At 42.3% G+C, this 17151-nt stretch overlaps 1 protein-coding gene across 1 annotated transcript; it reads left to right on the plus strand.

Annotated features, from left to right (window-relative positions):
• Nucleotides 1–1199: 1199 nt before the first annotated feature.
• On the plus strand, nucleotides 1200–16998 carry fam13c (family with sequence similarity 13 member C). Its single transcript, XM_060036347.1, has 11 exons — nucleotides 1200–2262; nucleotides 6240–6681; nucleotides 7927–8065; nucleotides 8637–8718; nucleotides 10213–10294; nucleotides 10854–10977; nucleotides 11423–11506; nucleotides 11865–11963; nucleotides 12240–12439; nucleotides 12847–12948; nucleotides 13623–16998. Exons 1-11 carry the CDS (start codon nucleotides 2046–2048, stop codon nucleotides 13735–13737), a joined length of 1686 nt encoding a protein of 561 aa, XP_059892330.1. The 5' UTR covers nucleotides 1200–2045; the 3' UTR covers nucleotides 13738–16998.
• Nucleotides 16999–17151: the final 153 nt, after the last annotated feature.

Below are 17151 nucleotides of genomic sequence, written 5' to 3' on the forward strand. Positions count from 1 at the left end.
GTGTTCTGCGCGGCAGCAGCTTGCGTCGACCTGCGTCAGCCAGGAGGAGGAGGAGGAGGAGGAGGAGGAGGAGGAGGAGGGAGGCAGATCGCCCAGAGGAAAGCAGTGTGCTGGGCGATGACTCATCCCGACATATGTGGGATACGGGAGGATGTTTTCTCCATCACACAGCGACTCCACTCTGCACCACATCAATATTCATGTCCCTGATACGGCCAGTCTGCTGGGGTGTTCCCCCTGATACCCCTGTTAAATAGGTAATAGAACCCCATTTAACCACATGAATTAAGATCGTATAGCTCTTTGAAAAGAATAAATACAATTAAAAGGAACACAGGCATACACGCATGCATTAGAAGGGTGCCTCCTGGAACAGATGCTAATGAAAGATGATTGTCTTATGAAAGGAGGATGTCATGTCCATTGTAGGCTTTGAGCTCAGCAATATAAGTCCCATATCGCACCTCCATTGATCCATCGACACGGCCATGAAGAATGGCCCTTGAGCAGGGAATTCAATAACTCCCCTGATTATTTGCTTGTGTCACATGACATATGGGAATCGTCACACACACACACACACAGGCACAGGAAACACGCATAAACGATATAGAATGTGTAGGCGTCGGTCATATACCGTCTTCTGCTTTCGATCTCCTATCGACCCTGTGTGTGGGTGTGTGAGCGTGACTGTGTGTGTAGTGTAGTAAAGGGTGTGGGCTAGGGTTGCAGCTTCATTCATAAAAAAAAAAAGCGAGCTCAAATGGGGGGAGTAAGCGAGAGAGACGATGAGCGAAGGAGCCAGGGCGGGGCATTACTCATCTAACACGCACACACACATATACACACACGTCGAGAAGCACCCAGCTCCCACTGATGTTGGGTAACATTCACACCAAAATAAAATCAGAGAATCCCTCAATCTTTCCCACGCATCTTTTTATGGAATAGCTCTTCCGTATCTCAATTTATTCCTTCGTCATGTTAGTAATTTCATAATTTCCACATTCCTTCACACTCTAGAACGATTCAATCCTATTTTGCACTCACTCACTACCTATACATTACGCACATCCCATTACCTTACAGCCCCCCTCCTCACACACTGCAACTTTACCCACTCCCAGCCCTTCGCCTATCAGAGGAGTCAGACCTACGTAGATCCTCGGTGGACAGTGCGTGACGCCAAACTTGCCTCCGCCCCCTCCTCTCGCCTCTGCAAACCGGTGTATAAATAATCAAGGACCGAGGGGGGAGAGAGAGGGACACGATGGTAGAGATAGGTAGGGAGAGGCTGGATACAAAGAGAGAGAGGGTGGTAGGGAGAAGAGCGATGCAGCATTAGCATCATCAGTAGCCCCATACGCGCAGTCACACGAAGGCAACCAGAGAAGACGCAAGCATTCATTTGGCGAGCGTGCGTCAGGAAAACGGATATCTTTAATGTGCATTCCAGATTCCACCCGATGGTTTTCAGAATAGAATTGAAGACTGCAATTCGTTCATGAAGGACAGAGGGGATGCAATGCGCGATATTTAGATTTGTGTAATTGGAGCGAGAGGATCTGGCAACGGCGTCTTTGACGCAAATGCGATGGAGCTGCATTGGAACTGGTTGGTGGCTTGAGTGATTTATTGGAAGCGCGCTTGCTGGATTTTTACTGCGAATGAATTTCCATTTGGGGGATTATTCTTGGCTCGACTAAAAGGATTTTTTACTTCGCTTCGCGTAGGATTTAGTAATAATAAAAAATAAGTAGCCTAATGACCAGCGGAGACGAACCCGTCGTGATCAGCAAATGAAAAAAATCCACATGCTCGTTTTTTTCCCGCGTGTTCTGTCAAGCCAAGGCATAAGCATCGGAAGCTTCAACAATTGAAATATTAACCCACAAAAAAATCCGAGAGTGCTGCAGCCACTTTGCCTTACTGCCCTAGTTTCCGTGACAATGTGGGAACAAAACTGATTCCAAGACCGAGACCCCCACACCCCCTCCAGCAGTTCACTGGCTAGCTTATTGGCGTCGTGTGGACTCTCTAAAAGCATGTTCTGCTTTTGCCTACAAAGTTCCCTGTTGAAGCTCCAGGCGCTGGAGGTAGAAGGCGGCCCGTCGTTAGGGTCGTCTCCAGAGAATAGCCCCCCTCCCCTAGGAAGCAAAGAGCAGGGACGCTCTTCGTGTGCCATGGGCGTTCGCGGAGAGAAGGAAGGAAATACTCTGGCTCTGTGTCATAGCTGTCCTGCAGACGAAAACAGCCCTCCAGGTAGGCTACTACAGCGTGTCATGACACGGTGTCTTTTGATGTGTGGTGTTCCTCGCTGTAGGCCTAACGTACTTCTGTTTCTCCATCACATCGCTCCTTAGCCTCTGCTCGTCACGACTGCTCTGCTTTTGCCAGAAAACATCCAATCAGTTATTCAGTGCGTTTACGTTTCGGCTATTCGCTCATTCCTCCTTGCACTGCTACATCTATGACCACCCACACCACCGCCACCAACACCACGCAAACCACCAGCACCTCCTCCCCCTGGCTCTTATTCACGTCCCTAGTTTCATTGAATCATCTCTTTTTATAAATACAGATCCATGTGGATGTGGATTCTTTTTATTCAAGCCACTGGGTGTAGAAAGAAAATCTGTTGGTGTTAGCTCTTGTAACATTTGGGCTGTAGTGATGGTTTGATCTTATTGAACTTTGACCTTCCATTAGTTTATTTAGTCTTGAATCACATTTTGGTTAAAGCAATTACGTCATCCAGCCATTGACTTGTATATTGAATTGACTTGGTGTATGACTCACACCCACACAGACACACACAGACACACGCACACACACCTACGCACACAACCACATGCACACACACACACACACACACCTACACTTATACCCACATACACACACAACCCTACACACACAAACACACACCTTCACACAGACCTTTCCCCACACACACAAATACACACGTACACACACACCCACACAAACACAAAGAACACACACGTACACAAACACGCACACATATGCACACATCTAAACACACACACACACACACAAACACAAAAAGCAAACACACGCAGACACACACAGACACACACACAATAACGCAGACACACACGCATACATCTACACACACAAACGGCCCACATCTATACGCGTCTACACACACACACACAAACAGGCACACATCTACACACACGCACGCACGTGCACACACACAGACACACAGACCCACCTACAGACATGCACTGGAGATTTGAAATGCAGCCTATAGAGTAGACATTGGGCTTCATCCCAAAACATTTCAAACAGCCTAACCAGAGGTCACCTATCTTTTCCTATCCACTCATTCTATTTCAGCCCACAGTTGACATGTTGCCAGTTCATCCGTTCATTTCTATGTTATTTACAACATATATGCAGCCATCTGCATCACACATATCACCATGCTCCTCCTAAAGACCCCACAACGCTCCATAGCACTGGTTATCCTGTTGCCCTGGGTGACCGAAGTTGGGCAAACTGCCATTCATCCATGTGGTTTTGGTTCAGCTCCTTGCTCGGGCCAGACCATTCAATCCCCTCTGAGATCAGAGAGGACATCGTTTCACCGCGCCGAACACTGTTTGTTAGCTGCTTTTGAATTATTTAAATATGGTTTATGATGATTACTTGAGAGCAGTATCACTATTATAGGAGACAGTTCAATATGACGGGCGTTTGTGTTAATCCACTTAACCAGCCATATCGTCTTTATTGGTAGTTTGTCTCTTTCAATCCTTCAGTTCACTAACTTCCTGTGACCATTAATTGTATCCCTGTACCCATAGGGTTCTGCTGCTGGTCTTTCCTTCTCTCTCTCGCTCTCTCCCACTCCGCTTTCACTCACTCTTTCTCTTCTGTTAGCATGGTGTGCCACTTATTTCTTCAGCGTTTTAAAATCAACAGCTTCACCCAGACGAAACAGCTGTTTCTGCTTCTGCATGGCTCTCACTAGTGTGTCATCATTACTGAGTGTCATTATATCGTGGCTAGCTGCGTTACATAGCGCTTGTTAGCAAGGCCGCGTAGCACATAAAGGCACCGACACACTTGAGTATACGGTAGCCTACATTCTGAAGGTCTGCGTGCAATACGTACAATACCACAACCTCCTTTCTTTGATAAACTCTGGTTGGCAGCGTCTGTGGTTGACCTTAATACATAATATATCACCTATGCCATTTTTTTTTTATGGAACAAACAGAGATTTGCTTCATCTGAATTTTATAATAAGAAAGGGTTATCGAACGCATTTTAACTCCCTATTATTCACTTGACTACCCGGAAAAATAAAACCTCTGCTAGCTTTGTATGCTTATTCCTATACCCACTCTGCATGTAGCTTTGGTAGCTGCTCTAATGTTGATTATATGCTTTGATTGTACTTCTCTCCATCGCTTTGGATGAAAGCAAATTGACTAAATGCAAATGTGGTTTGTTTTAAAGTTAAGCAAAACCTTGAAGGAGAAAATTTGCAAATGCATTAAAAACCAAACGCTATATAAATATTTTCACATCTAGTTCAATCATTATCATTACACTCTGTAAATTAAGTGACGTTATCACACCCTCTTGGGTATGACTGAGAATTTAATTATAAAAGAATGTAAAGAATGCACGGAATGTGCAGTAAAAAAAAGTTGAATCACATCACAGCCGTACCTGGGGGACATACAAGTAGTCAAGTGTGCGGACACGATTTCGGGCACTTATTTATCGCAGCCGTGAAAGCAGAGACTAAATGTCATCATTATTTCAGGTTTCAGGAAGCATGGCGCGTGCGCCGCTCTGCCCCTCTCTCACGCAAGACACACCACCTGCCTGTGCCCACCGCAGTCTGCAGTCTGCTGAGCCATGCCTACTCTGCTATTTATAGAACACACACACACACACACACACACACACACACACACACACACACACACACACACACACACACACACACAGTAGACAGTCACAAAGACAGACACACACACAGACACACACACACACACACACAGACAGAGACACACACATACATAGAGAGACACACACGCACACACTCTGACTCGAAGGCTGGCACGTGAGGGCTGGCTGCTGATTGCACAGCACCGGCGCTAACAGTAGATCCTCTGAGGAGCCTTTCTGTACAAGGCTCAACACTGCTTCTTTATAGCCACTGCAAGGCTCACCGCTTGATGTCGGAGCCTTTCCAATGTGCCCAACAGCTCAGTCTCCCCTCTATACCTTCCTCCTGTCTTCCTTATTCTGTCACTGTGTTATGAACGTCATCTTGTAAAGCACCATGTGCCAAACAGTTCAGTGGTCTTTCGGTTTTCTATGTATATATATATATTTATTTTTTTATGATGATATATATTTATATTATATCTTATCTTACATGCAATATATTTGGCTCATATCTGATTATTTTTTTCAACGCTTTTCTAAGGTTGCTTTCTATGTACGGCTTTTCCATAATCATCATTATGAATACATGTGTAATTTATGTCTATATTTTCCCTTGGCATAAAGCGGCTATTGTTATGGGACCGTCAGCCATGCAGGTTAACTCTATATGTGACAGATTACACAGAATATTGTTTTCATAGCAAATTCCAAGTGAGGCTGAGAGCAGCTAATATCGGAGCAACTGCCAGATTTGCTGCTGCATGATCTTGTTTCCATAGAAAACAAGCAAATACATGCCACGGATGTCTGTAGGAGTTCTATGCCCATTTTTTTTTATAAAAAGTACTGCCTTAATCCACTCAATTAGACTGCCGTCCGTTAGACCTCACCAACCTGCTCCCTGTTTACTTTTGATTCGGTAACTCTGAAGGGCGTCTCAGGGGGTTCATCCCATGCTGACGGCAGTCTGCTCACATCAGTGGCTGCTGCTAATATGCGCCATTGGAATCGATGCTTCCTTCCAAAGCATCTTGCATTATTGTTAGTGCATACATGTCGTAGCATGGCGTGATGAGATGTGCTACATACCGGGGTAACAATAGGGTAGCCCGCGACATGGATGTCCTACTCCTGGCTCCCACCCGAGAGGTTCTCGGTTCGATCCCCTGTATCTGCAGCCTCCCTAGCCTAACCTCTATGACCTGTATCTGAATTATGCAGATGCTTACGACAGAAGCATCCTCTGAAGACTAATGGGGATTAACAGCAACACTGTCTCTGTGTGTTGTGCCGTGTCTCCTCCACCTCAGAGTCGCTGAGGGTCTACACCAGACCCCCACAGTCCACCAAGCACCAGCCCTTGGCGCCTCTGCATGCCCACCACCACCAGCAGCACCAGCAGCAGCAGCACCAGCCGGACCTCAACCACCACCACCACCACCCGTCCCTCCAGCCTCTGCACCCCCTCACCCCCCCGCCCAGCCCCCACCCCTCGCCCTACTCCCCCCAGCGTGGCGGCGGCGGCGTCCCCGGGGCGAGCGGCGACTTCGGGGGAGCGCTGGCGCTCTACGGAGGGGAGGACGGGCGGGAAGGGGGAGGAGGGGAGGTGGACGGAGGGGCGGGGGCCCTCCTCCACCTGATAGGTGGGGGCCACAGCCCACTGCCGTCGCCGCGCTGCTCTGGCCACAGCCTGAGGTTCAACTCGGACCCCGAGGCCGCGCCATCGCCGCCCTGCGCCCAGCAGTACATGCTGTGAGTGTCCGGCCGCCTGTCTGTCTGCCGGTCCAACCTGTCTTTCTTTCTGTCCGTCCTTGTATCTTGTCTGAATATCTGTCTACTGTCTAGCTATCTTTCGGTCTCTCCTTCACTCTCGCTGTCTCTCTTTCGATTCCCTCTGTCTGTTTGTCTGCCTGTCTGTCTCATTGCCTGACTTTCTGGTGGTTTGTCTGTCTGTCTGTCTGGTGTCTGTATGTAAATCTGTGCGGCTGTCTCTCGCTCTCTCTCTCTGTCTCTGTCTCTGTCTCTGTCTCTGTCTCTGTCTCTCTCTCTGTCTCTCTTTCTCTCTGTCTCTCTCTCTCTTTCTCTTTCTCTTTCTCTCTCTGTCTCTCTCTCTCTTTCTCTTTCTCTTTCTCTCTCTGTCTCTCTCTCTCTGTCTCTCTTTCTCTCTCTTTCTCTCTCTCTCACTTTCTCTCTGCTCTTTGTCTGTCTGTCCGTCTGTGTATTTCCGGTACTGCCAGAGGCCATGTCTGGTGGATAACAGGTTCATCACAATGAGTGTTCAGAACAGCCCCTCAGGTCATCGGATGACTTTCCGCTCCAACGCAGCAACCAAAGAAATTCAGTTTCATTGCGATTGCCCCCATGGCGTGATATTTCATGTTCTATTTTCATCTTTGGTACCTCTTGTCTTTGTGAATTTTAATTCACTGCGTTACAGCTCATTTGTTTCGACCAGTTATGACAGGATTTTACTTTGTACATCTGAGTGTGTGGTTGTGTCCGTCCCTGTGTTTGTGTGTCTCTGTGTCTGTCCGCCTTTTCTGTGTGTCTGTGTGTGTGTGTGTGTGTGTGTGTCTCTCGCTAATTTTTGCACACATGCCCTATAGTCCGGAGTCATCTGTGCATGAAATGCAGTGACACTAATTAAGGCTAACTGACTTCATGATAAAGAGTATGAATAGCTTTCATCTCTTCCATTGCAGCCATGTATATACTCAGATTCTTCTTAATAAAAGTCTGAATAGAAGAGTATAATAAAAAGTAGAATAAAAAAAACCAGACTTTTATTATGCTCCCTAACCCAATTCATATTAGTTTATATAAATTACATCTTATATTTCACTGATTGTATTTATACTTTTCTGGTATATATTTAACTCTAGCTGCAGCCCAAGCCTATCTTCATAACAGTGGTGAGATGAAGAGGAAGAGAAGAGAGGAAGAGCAGGAGTGGTAGAACTATGACGACCTCTGACCTCCGACCTCCTTTCTCTTCAGGGCAAGAGGTCGCGAGCGGACCGAGGGACCAGCGGTGGTGTCTCCTTCCTCCGTTCCTCTCCTCACTCGACACATCGGCACCCTGAAGAAGAAAGTCCGCCGTTTCGAGGAACGCTTCGAACAGGAAATGAACTACAAGGTGTGCAGTCTTTGAACACAGAGCTGTGGAGTCAACAGGTTCATGCTTGAGGGAATCCCCAACAAACGCTGTGTTTATTTCTGAATACATGTATTTTAAACGTTGTTTTAGCACCCTCTACTGGGAATATGATGGTAGTGCTAGAAGACTGCGTTCAGAATGGAAATACATATAAATAATATATGTATACTGTACAAATAACAATGATAGTATTGGATGACACAAATGATCAGGGTAATTACAAACATAATTAGTAATTGAGAAATATATTGTGTATTCAGTTATTATACAGCAAGAAGCACACTACTACCACACAGATGCATAGGGTTCCTTTAAGAAAAGGGTGAGTTGCCTGGTGATAGTACTTTCAAGTGTGCTATTTCAAATGTGTCAAATACTGTTTTATATGTGGAGAGTTCGCTGTCCTTGTTTATTTTATAAATAAATTCAATATGTTTCAGTATTGTATTTAAATCTTAATATAAATAGTAGCAGAGTAGTCTTGAGTTCAGTCTCCCGCTTTGTTTTTCTGTTTCATTCATTTGCTTATGCTGTTGTTTTTATGTTTCAGCCGTCTTACAACGACAAGAACGCCAACCCTGAGATGGTAAAGGTGATGTTGGACCTGGCCAAGTCACGCAAACAGCTCAAAGGTTAGAATGAGTCATTACTCATCAACACAGTCAAAGTCACTAGTCACGTTTCCTGCTAAAGGTGAAGCGAATCTTTAGAAAGTTCGCAAAAAAGAAATTCGAATTAGGTGCGTTTCCATCAATTAGTTGGAGCGGAAAACTACACACATTCCAGGGCTTGTTGTATCCTTTTGATAACATGCTCTCTCTTAGGTCCTGATATACAGCGGAATTGCGTTGTTGTTTTCCATCTAAAATAGCTGTAATGTTTTTTTCTTCGATGTGAGCAAGGAAAAGTTTTACCTCTTCAGCGGTCCACATACATATCTATTATTCTCATTGGCCATCTGTTCCATGGATGTATTTAAAGGATACATTGTAGCTACATATTTATAATTCCAAATTCGTCCCAGCCTTTATACCACAGATACTATATGGTCTATGGCATATAACCGCGTTTTCTGATTACAGTTGAATTCATTTTTCACAATTTACCAGCTCTCGTTTTTAAGGCTGAACAGACAATTTGACTGGAACTTCTTAGTAGGAGTCTATATATCACGGATTAATTGACACTGTATAATTAAAGGATATACAAACATAGACATCCTATATCATATGTATGTATATATATATATATATATATATATATATATATAGATATAGATATAGATATAGATATAGATATAGATATATATAGATAGATATAGGATGTCTATGTATATGCTTAAAAAAATATATATATTGGTGCTACAAGTTGATGTCGGCAGGGTTGCTATGGCCGGTGTGGGTGTCGGATTGACTCGGCTGCCAGATCGACTCGGGGTCCTAGATGCGGAATAATGACGCACTTCCTGTAAACGCTGTCTTTTAAATGCGTATGCGCGTTTCATTCATTCTCATGTTATTCCCAAGTATTCAAGAACTCCTTTTGTTTTCTAATCTATTGTCGTTATGCGGAAATCGAAAAGACGTTGTCAGTCCTGTGTGTTCAATGTTCGCTACGTCACAGCTGTTTCGAAAGGTGTGTTTCCATCTCGCATTTTGCGCATTTACTCTCTTTCGCATGAGTCAAAAACCACCTCAAGCGAGCAGGTATACTTTTCTGCGAATTAGAGGATTTTTATGCAAATTTTGGTGTTTCAATTACAGTTTACTGATTCAATGCTTCAAAATTCGCATAAAAGCAGGGGGATGGAAACATAGCTATTAAAAACAAGCATTAAAAACTGTATTTTATGAAAAATAATTTTTAAAAAGGATATTATGGCATTTTTTACTCTAATTTAATAACAAAGTAATGACCATGAATTATTGTGGTTTGGTAGAATTCTTGTTAAATTGCTATGTGAAGCATTTATTATCCATATTTGAGATATTTATATGAAAGCAGAGTATGATATGATTATTTGACTTGCTTGACTGCTGTATTTATTTGAATCAATTGTAATAATGCAACATGAATAACACAATGTTATCTTCCATCTGTCCTCTTGGGGTGCTATATCTTCCTAGAGATGAAGCTGAGACACTCTGTGTTTGATTCAAACGACCTGGGCCCGGAGGGAACAACTGGGGACTCCAATCAGCTGTCCAGGTACCCCTCGTGTTATTAAAGGGCTTGCAAATCGCACCTCGTAATGACCACCTCCAATTTGGAAGCTTAAAAGCTTTGGAAGGATACTTAATTTGACTTATGTTGTTGTGTTTGAAACTGCCAATGCGTTTCTTAGGTGAAACCAATTTTAATTAGCCTGGGTTATGTTATGTATGGTAAAATAGGTTAGGTTGTGTTTAGGTTGATCTAGGATTTTAAAGTACTCCAACTCTCTTGAGGCCTCTAAAAATGAGGGTGTATCACGAACATGAAATCTCATGATGCATTTTGCTGTCCAACAATTGCTTCTTACATAGATGATTCAAATCTTCTACTATTTATCATGTTCTATTTTAATAGATAATTTAAAAAATATATTTATTTAAATGTTTTACCTGCTCTAAGTGCAGCAGACAATTTATCATTAAACTGTAGTTTTATCCGTTTCGTAATTTTAACTTTGATCAATACACCACTGGCAAACTTTAATTGAATGTGACTCCCGAATTTAACGTTAAACTTTATTCATTGTTGATTCACTTTCGATCTTGTGTTGCAGGGGCGGTTCTAGCCAGCAGGGGGAGCCAGAGCAACACGAACCCACATTAGAGGAAACGGTTGAGTCACTATTCGGGAGGCTACGAGAAAAGAGACAAACATTAGGCTTGCCTGACAATATGAAGGTAAAGAACCAAACAAAATATGCATGTGTGTTTTTTGTGTGTGACACAGCTTGAGTTTGTATGTAGTCTGTAGTAAACGCTTGCGTACATTTCTATGTGTGTGTTTGTGTGTGTGTGTGTCTTTGTGTCTCTGTGTATGTTCTGTGCGAGTGCTGTGTGTCTTTTGTGTGCCTCTATCTGTGTGTATGTGTGCTTGTGCGTGTGTGATTGTCTATGTGCTTGTGTGTGCGTTATATTTGTTTCTGTCTACATGTTCCATGTGCGTGCTGTGTGTGTGTGTCCCATGTGTATGCCCCGAGTACCATGTGTGCTCCAAATGCGTGCTATGTGTGTGTCCCATGTGTATGCTTTCAGTACTGTATGTGCTCCTACTGCGTGGTGTGTGTGTATACCTGCTCATAGTGTCCCTGTCTCCGGGCTGACCCTGTGTGTGCTGGGTCCCTAGGAGATGACTCAGGGCCAGATGGTGCTGGAGAAGATCACGCTGCAGAAATGTCTGCTGTACTTCGAGAGTCTCCACGGACGGCCGGTGAGGGAGACCTGCAGTCCTCGCATCACAATAACATTGAGTCATTTAGTCAGACAATCAAAACAACAACACAGATGCATTCAAACCCAAAACTGAAGACAAATGTCTGCGTATCTAATTTCTTTACTTAATATTATCATTTTGTTACGTTTATGTCATTTCTTCCCATCCTTTTTACTTTCGCTGTTTCCCTCTTCGCTTTCTTCTCAAATGGATATCGTTTTTTCCTGCTATATACCTCATATATTGACATCCTTTCTCTGTTCTCTCTCTCTCTCTCTCTCTCTCTCTCTCTCTCTCTCTCTCTCTCTCTCTCTCTCTCTCTCTCTCTCTCTCTCTCTCTCTTCCTCCCCTCCAGGGTTCTAAGCAGGGGAGGAACCTGGTGAAGCCTCTCTATGACAGGTACCAGATGATCAAGCGTCTCCTGTGTGCCAGCCCCACCACCATCACAACCATAGTAAGAGGCTCATTGGACCCTTATAGCTCTTATGGGACTTGGAAATTATTATTATGTGTAATAAATGTTTTCTAAGTGTCGTCTGCGAGTTCTGTCACTTCATGCAACTAAATGTCACTTCCTTTCAACCATGTAACATCCTTTGTGACAATAAAAACAATGGGTCAATGGGTCTGTCAATGGGTAAAAACATTGGATTGAGAATCCTATACATGTGAATGTAAATGCATTTTAACTATAAAACGAATAATGTGTCATCTTTTCCGTCATGGTAAGGAGGAAGAAGAGGGCTCAGATGAAGATTACACCAACCACCATCAACCGGCCCCGCCCCCTTGCAGAGTGACGTGGCAAGCAGCCAATGAGGAGGACAGTGACCGGGACAGTGACCCGGCCTTAGTGTCTCCCATAGTGGAGGTGAAGGACGTCCGCGAGAAGTCTCCCATCACGGTCATAAATCTCCATGAAGCGTCCAGGTACACATCATGTCACCATGGAGACACCTTACTGGAAAAAGCCAAAAGCCAAAATCTATTGGTTTTCCCTAACGAGGAAACCAATCAGAATTGATCTACCATCTATAACAGCTCTTACCATGACACAGACACATACATAATATGCATGTAGTAACACGTTAGCAGAGATATCCTTGGGTTTACATACATTTGTCTTATTGTACTGAAACAAGTGAAACAATGTTTTGTTTCGCATGAATAATATTGGAATATAACCTGAAAAATAAATGACAAAACCCACTATGATAATTTATTATCGATACATTGAAAGGACCCACATAAAATTTGGATTTACTGGATAGTAGATTGTATCTACATCGGATTACTTCATTTCAGGAGTTTTTCTAAAACAATTTCTGACCGCGCAGGTCGGAGCTGGTGCTGAGCTTGCGTGAGACGCGGGTGGAGAAGAAGAGGATCCGTAAAGGCCTGAGGGAGTTTGAGGACGAGTTCTACAGACAGACCGGAAGGTGAGTGACCGCTTAATGCTGGACTGCTCCCAGAAGCACTGACCTCAAAGCAGAGTGCTCTGAAGCATGATTTGTCAGATTAGTTTGCCATACCATGGTTCTTAGCTTAAAGCCCATATCTTACTGAGACCAAACCACGGTTTGTAGTGCGTTTTCTTGTTTTGAAAAATTCATATATTTCGAGCCATCTGATTGGTTAAAAAAAAATTAACCCATTTTATTGGTTAGAAAAAAAAAAGTTAGTTCAAGCGATCTGATTGGTCAAAAAAAGTATTAATTTATAATATAAAAATATATATTTATTTCAAGCAATAAAATCATATTTTTTTTTTTAGGTTATTAAAGAAATTGCTTAAGTTGCAGAAAGTCTTGTAGAAAGATAAACATTAATTTAGCGCTATCGTTACAGTTAACTTATTCATAAAAACAAGTACCAAGCACAATTACTAGGTTAACCCGTTCCCTGTTTTCAACAAAGATAGCTAGGATAAGGTACTACACAATGCTTAGTCCTATGTTGTGTGCTCTCTGAGATCAACATCTTCTGTTCATCCCTTTTTAATGCAAACAACATTGATATGTTGTTTGCGACATCGACAACGGATCTACTATTCCTTTGTGGCTGAGAACCGTTGGTTCTGAGCGACCTGTGTCTGTGTGTTTATTGCTCACAGAACGTGCCAGAAGGAGGACCGCACGCCCATGTCGGAGGAGTACCAGGAGTACAAACAGCTCAAGGCTAAGCTCCGCCTCCTGGAGATCCTCATCAGCAAACAGGAAGTGAACTAGCCAGCGACAGCAACGCTACTCCCTGGTCTTCTTTTGTAATTAAAGTACCGTGTATATACAAATAGTTCATTTTTGTGCCACTAAAGTGTGCACCCTGAAAAGTGTGAACGGCATAAATGTACACTAAGTCGACTCAATAAGTGTACACTAAATAGACTCAAGTGTACTCACTTGCTGTGAATACGCAGGAAGCGTAAACGTAAAGCGACTTTATCCTCATGTCCTGTCCTCCAAGTCTTCTCCCAAGTGTACTCACTGAGATGCATACCTGCATACGTGTGAGGGGCTAAGTCAACAATTTTAATGATAGAAGTGATTTAAGGTGTATATTGATTCTCTTTAGGTGGACTCAGCAACAATGATACCTATCAACTGATCAACTCAAAAATGCCTTTGACCTTTCAACAGATTCTATTTCAGACACCAAAACCTTGGCCTAGACTTTTCTATCTATTGTGATGACCTTGAGTGTCTATGTGTGCACATGCTCAACTTCAACGTTCGATTTGTATACTCGTTATTTTCTAACATGACATTTGTTCCCGCTCCTATATACAGTATGTAGTTCATGGGCAAGTAGGGATCCATCGCTATGATTAATTTGAGCAAATCAAACCTTTTTCTGTGGTGTAAATAACATTGTGATTTATAACCCCCCTAAAAAAATGAATCCAGAGGGTGGGATTAGGTGAGGGGTGCGTTCAACACTGACACTAGAATGCACTTTAATACCGAGGAGCAGGCATGAGAAGAACAAAGGGCCGCAGAGGGCTGCTCAACACATAGAAGCACTTTGTCGAGTGGAAACTTAATGTGTGATAAGTGTCGACCATTTATTGTTGTTGCTGTTGAACCTGTTGGCGCTGGTTATAGTGGGGTTCAAAGAGCAAACAAGTTTCAGTTGGACTAGTTTATTCAGAAAATTTGATCATATTGCATCAATATCACCTATTTTTTTATCAACCGTCATCTAAACTACGCGGTAGATTCGCCCCCTTGATCGATTGATTGAAGGCGTTCAGTAGAAGTGTGCCTACAGAATCGGAATGATCCTGAATGAAATGGATCTGTATTCACATCACTTTGGAGAAAAGCTTCTGCTCAATGACAAGATAGAAAAGAGTTTATCCTTGTTTCACTTTAGAATGGCTCAGATTATGTTTAAATGGAAATTAGTCAACGGATATCTTGCTAGAATGATGGGCAAAGGTGCAATGACATGTTGATAACTTATATATGAATCTTCAAATGATTCACTTTATTGTGGAAACTACTCTTTGTGATAGTTCCAGACAAAAAAAGGAAAAATAACCGTTCCTTATGCCATACGTGGCACATTAAAGGAGATGATATTATATTTTGCCAAAGCCTAAGAGTATTATGCATTATAATCCATATTTTTCCTTTGGATTCATATGCAATATGTGTATTCATACATACTCCTCTATACATGTTAATCTGTTTACATTTGCACACAATGTATGCAAACCATACAAATAGCAGCTAATAAATGTCTACTGTTAAATATAATTGATATAATTTAAAACTGTTAAGTAAACAGATCACATGTGACAATGCGGAAGTTTGTAAAAGTGTTTTGTTTTAACTTTTATCTTCAGGACCTAATTGACACATAGGTGTCACAAACGAGGAAGAACCTGGTCTCAAACAGGCCCTTAGTTAGTGAGGCGTTTAGTGAGGAGCCTTCCTTTATCTCCAATGTATTGCAGGGTTGGTAAAAATCTTGTGTTGCATGTGATTCTTCAGGATGGTACAGTTCCCTGAAAAGTCCAACTGTTTCAACACATTGGACTGCTGTTTGTTTTATTTTATTTTTTTGTATTGTATTGTATTCTTTTATATCCATAAATGAATGTGAATGATTTATGATCACAAATCCATCCCATTTTTCTTTCTGCATGTGTGTTTTTCAGTGAAATCAGTGAAGCGTCATCACTGTGTATTATTATTATTATTAAGTATATATATATATAGAATCACAATTACTGCATACTTGTCTGTGAGCATAAAGCTGGTCGCAGGGAACCATGTTTAAAAACCCAACGTTTAAAAAAATAAAAGCATTTTAAGGAGTGTATAAGTGAAATGTGTAAATGTACCTTTGATAACTCTTGACTTCTGGTGTGAGGTATCAGTTAAGGACTAACCATACACATTATACAAGACAGAGGTCTCAATAACCCTTAAGATCCCATCCAAAATAGACCACAACCTGACCTGAAGGGAGATAGGGGATCCCTGGCAATGGCTAGACGGCTCTAGCTTGACCCATCATGTAGGAGGTGGACACACTGTGCTATATATGTCAACACATATTAGTTTGGTTGGTTTAGGTCACTGTGAGGGCCCTTTATACATGTGTAGAATCTACATTCCCTGGACCACTCGGAGTGGGGCTTCTTATTGGCTGGCTCAGAGACCAAAATGGCAAAAAAAACAATTCAAAATGTTCATTACACCTCTATTTATGAAGAGTATTGGGGTCATTTGTAGAAAACAAGTCTTTACATTAATGACGGTCCATACTTACTTTTTTCAGTGTAAATGCAGTATATCTCAGAGGGTCTGAGGGAGAACTGAAAGTATGATTACACTGTGTGTAATTGAACATATCTGGGATTGTACAAACTACTAACAGACTTAAAAATTCCAGCAAGATTGTGTTGTAGTTTCGTAGTGGTTGGTTGTTAACTTTTTCTGTGCATGTCTGTATGTGTTGGTGTTGGTATGTTATGTTTATTTAAATAGAAAATCCGCTCTCGTAAATGACAAATGGTTGATATGACAACAAAAAATGACTTCCAGTTCATTGTGCAACAACTTTTTTTATGACTTGAAATTAAATATTTTGCAAAAAAAACCCTTTTATTTTACCTGTTTATTTTGTTAGATAAGCACACCATATTTGATATGTTCAAAAATAATTAACACTGCACAAAGCAGACAAACAGAAAAACTGAAAAATATGCTGCACTAATGCCACAACCCTACTGCAGTTATTCCAGATTGTACCGCATTCAAGTTTTAACCAAGAAAGATTCTCAATAAAACTTGGTTCTGAAGGCCTATTCCGGGTTCCGAAGATGAAGTGCTCATGTAGGTGTAAGAATTTCTATGTGTAACCATGTTAGCGAAGAAGACACTTTATACTGAGGAAGGTCAGCAGTCACTCATCTCATATCTGCCTGCAGCCATTGGTCAAAAACTCAATAAAACGACAGGACCCATGGTCATTTTAATTGTAGATTCAAATTAGATTCAAATCATTGAGGCAACCGATAAATGATGGTTCGGTGTTAAGCATGTGACAAATTCTTTACGTTGTTAAGGGACTGAGCATCAGAAAAATATGACATCTGATATAGGCTACACGGTGCCATGCCGTAATTCCGA

The sequence above is a fragment of the Gadus macrocephalus genome, chromosome 18 (genome assembly GCF_031168955.1).
Source record: "Gadus macrocephalus chromosome 18, ASM3116895v1".
Lineage (NCBI taxonomy): Eukaryota > Metazoa > Chordata > Actinopteri > Gadiformes > Gadidae > Gadus > Gadus macrocephalus.

Bases quoted from the DNA above. Each gene is read 5' to 3' on its own strand.
- fam13c (XM_060036347.1), top strand. From the start codon at position 2,046: ATGTTCTGCTTTTGCCTACAAAGTTCCCTGTTGAAGCTCCAGGCGCTG. The intron at 8,066-8,636 runs GTGTGCAGTCTT...TTTATGTTTCAG, and splicing joins AACAGGAAATGAACTACAAG to CCGTCTTACAACGACAAGAA. The intron at 8,719-10,212 runs GTTAGAATGAGT...ATATCTTCCTAG, and splicing joins GTCACGCAAACAGCTCAAAG to AGATGAAGCTGAGACACTCT.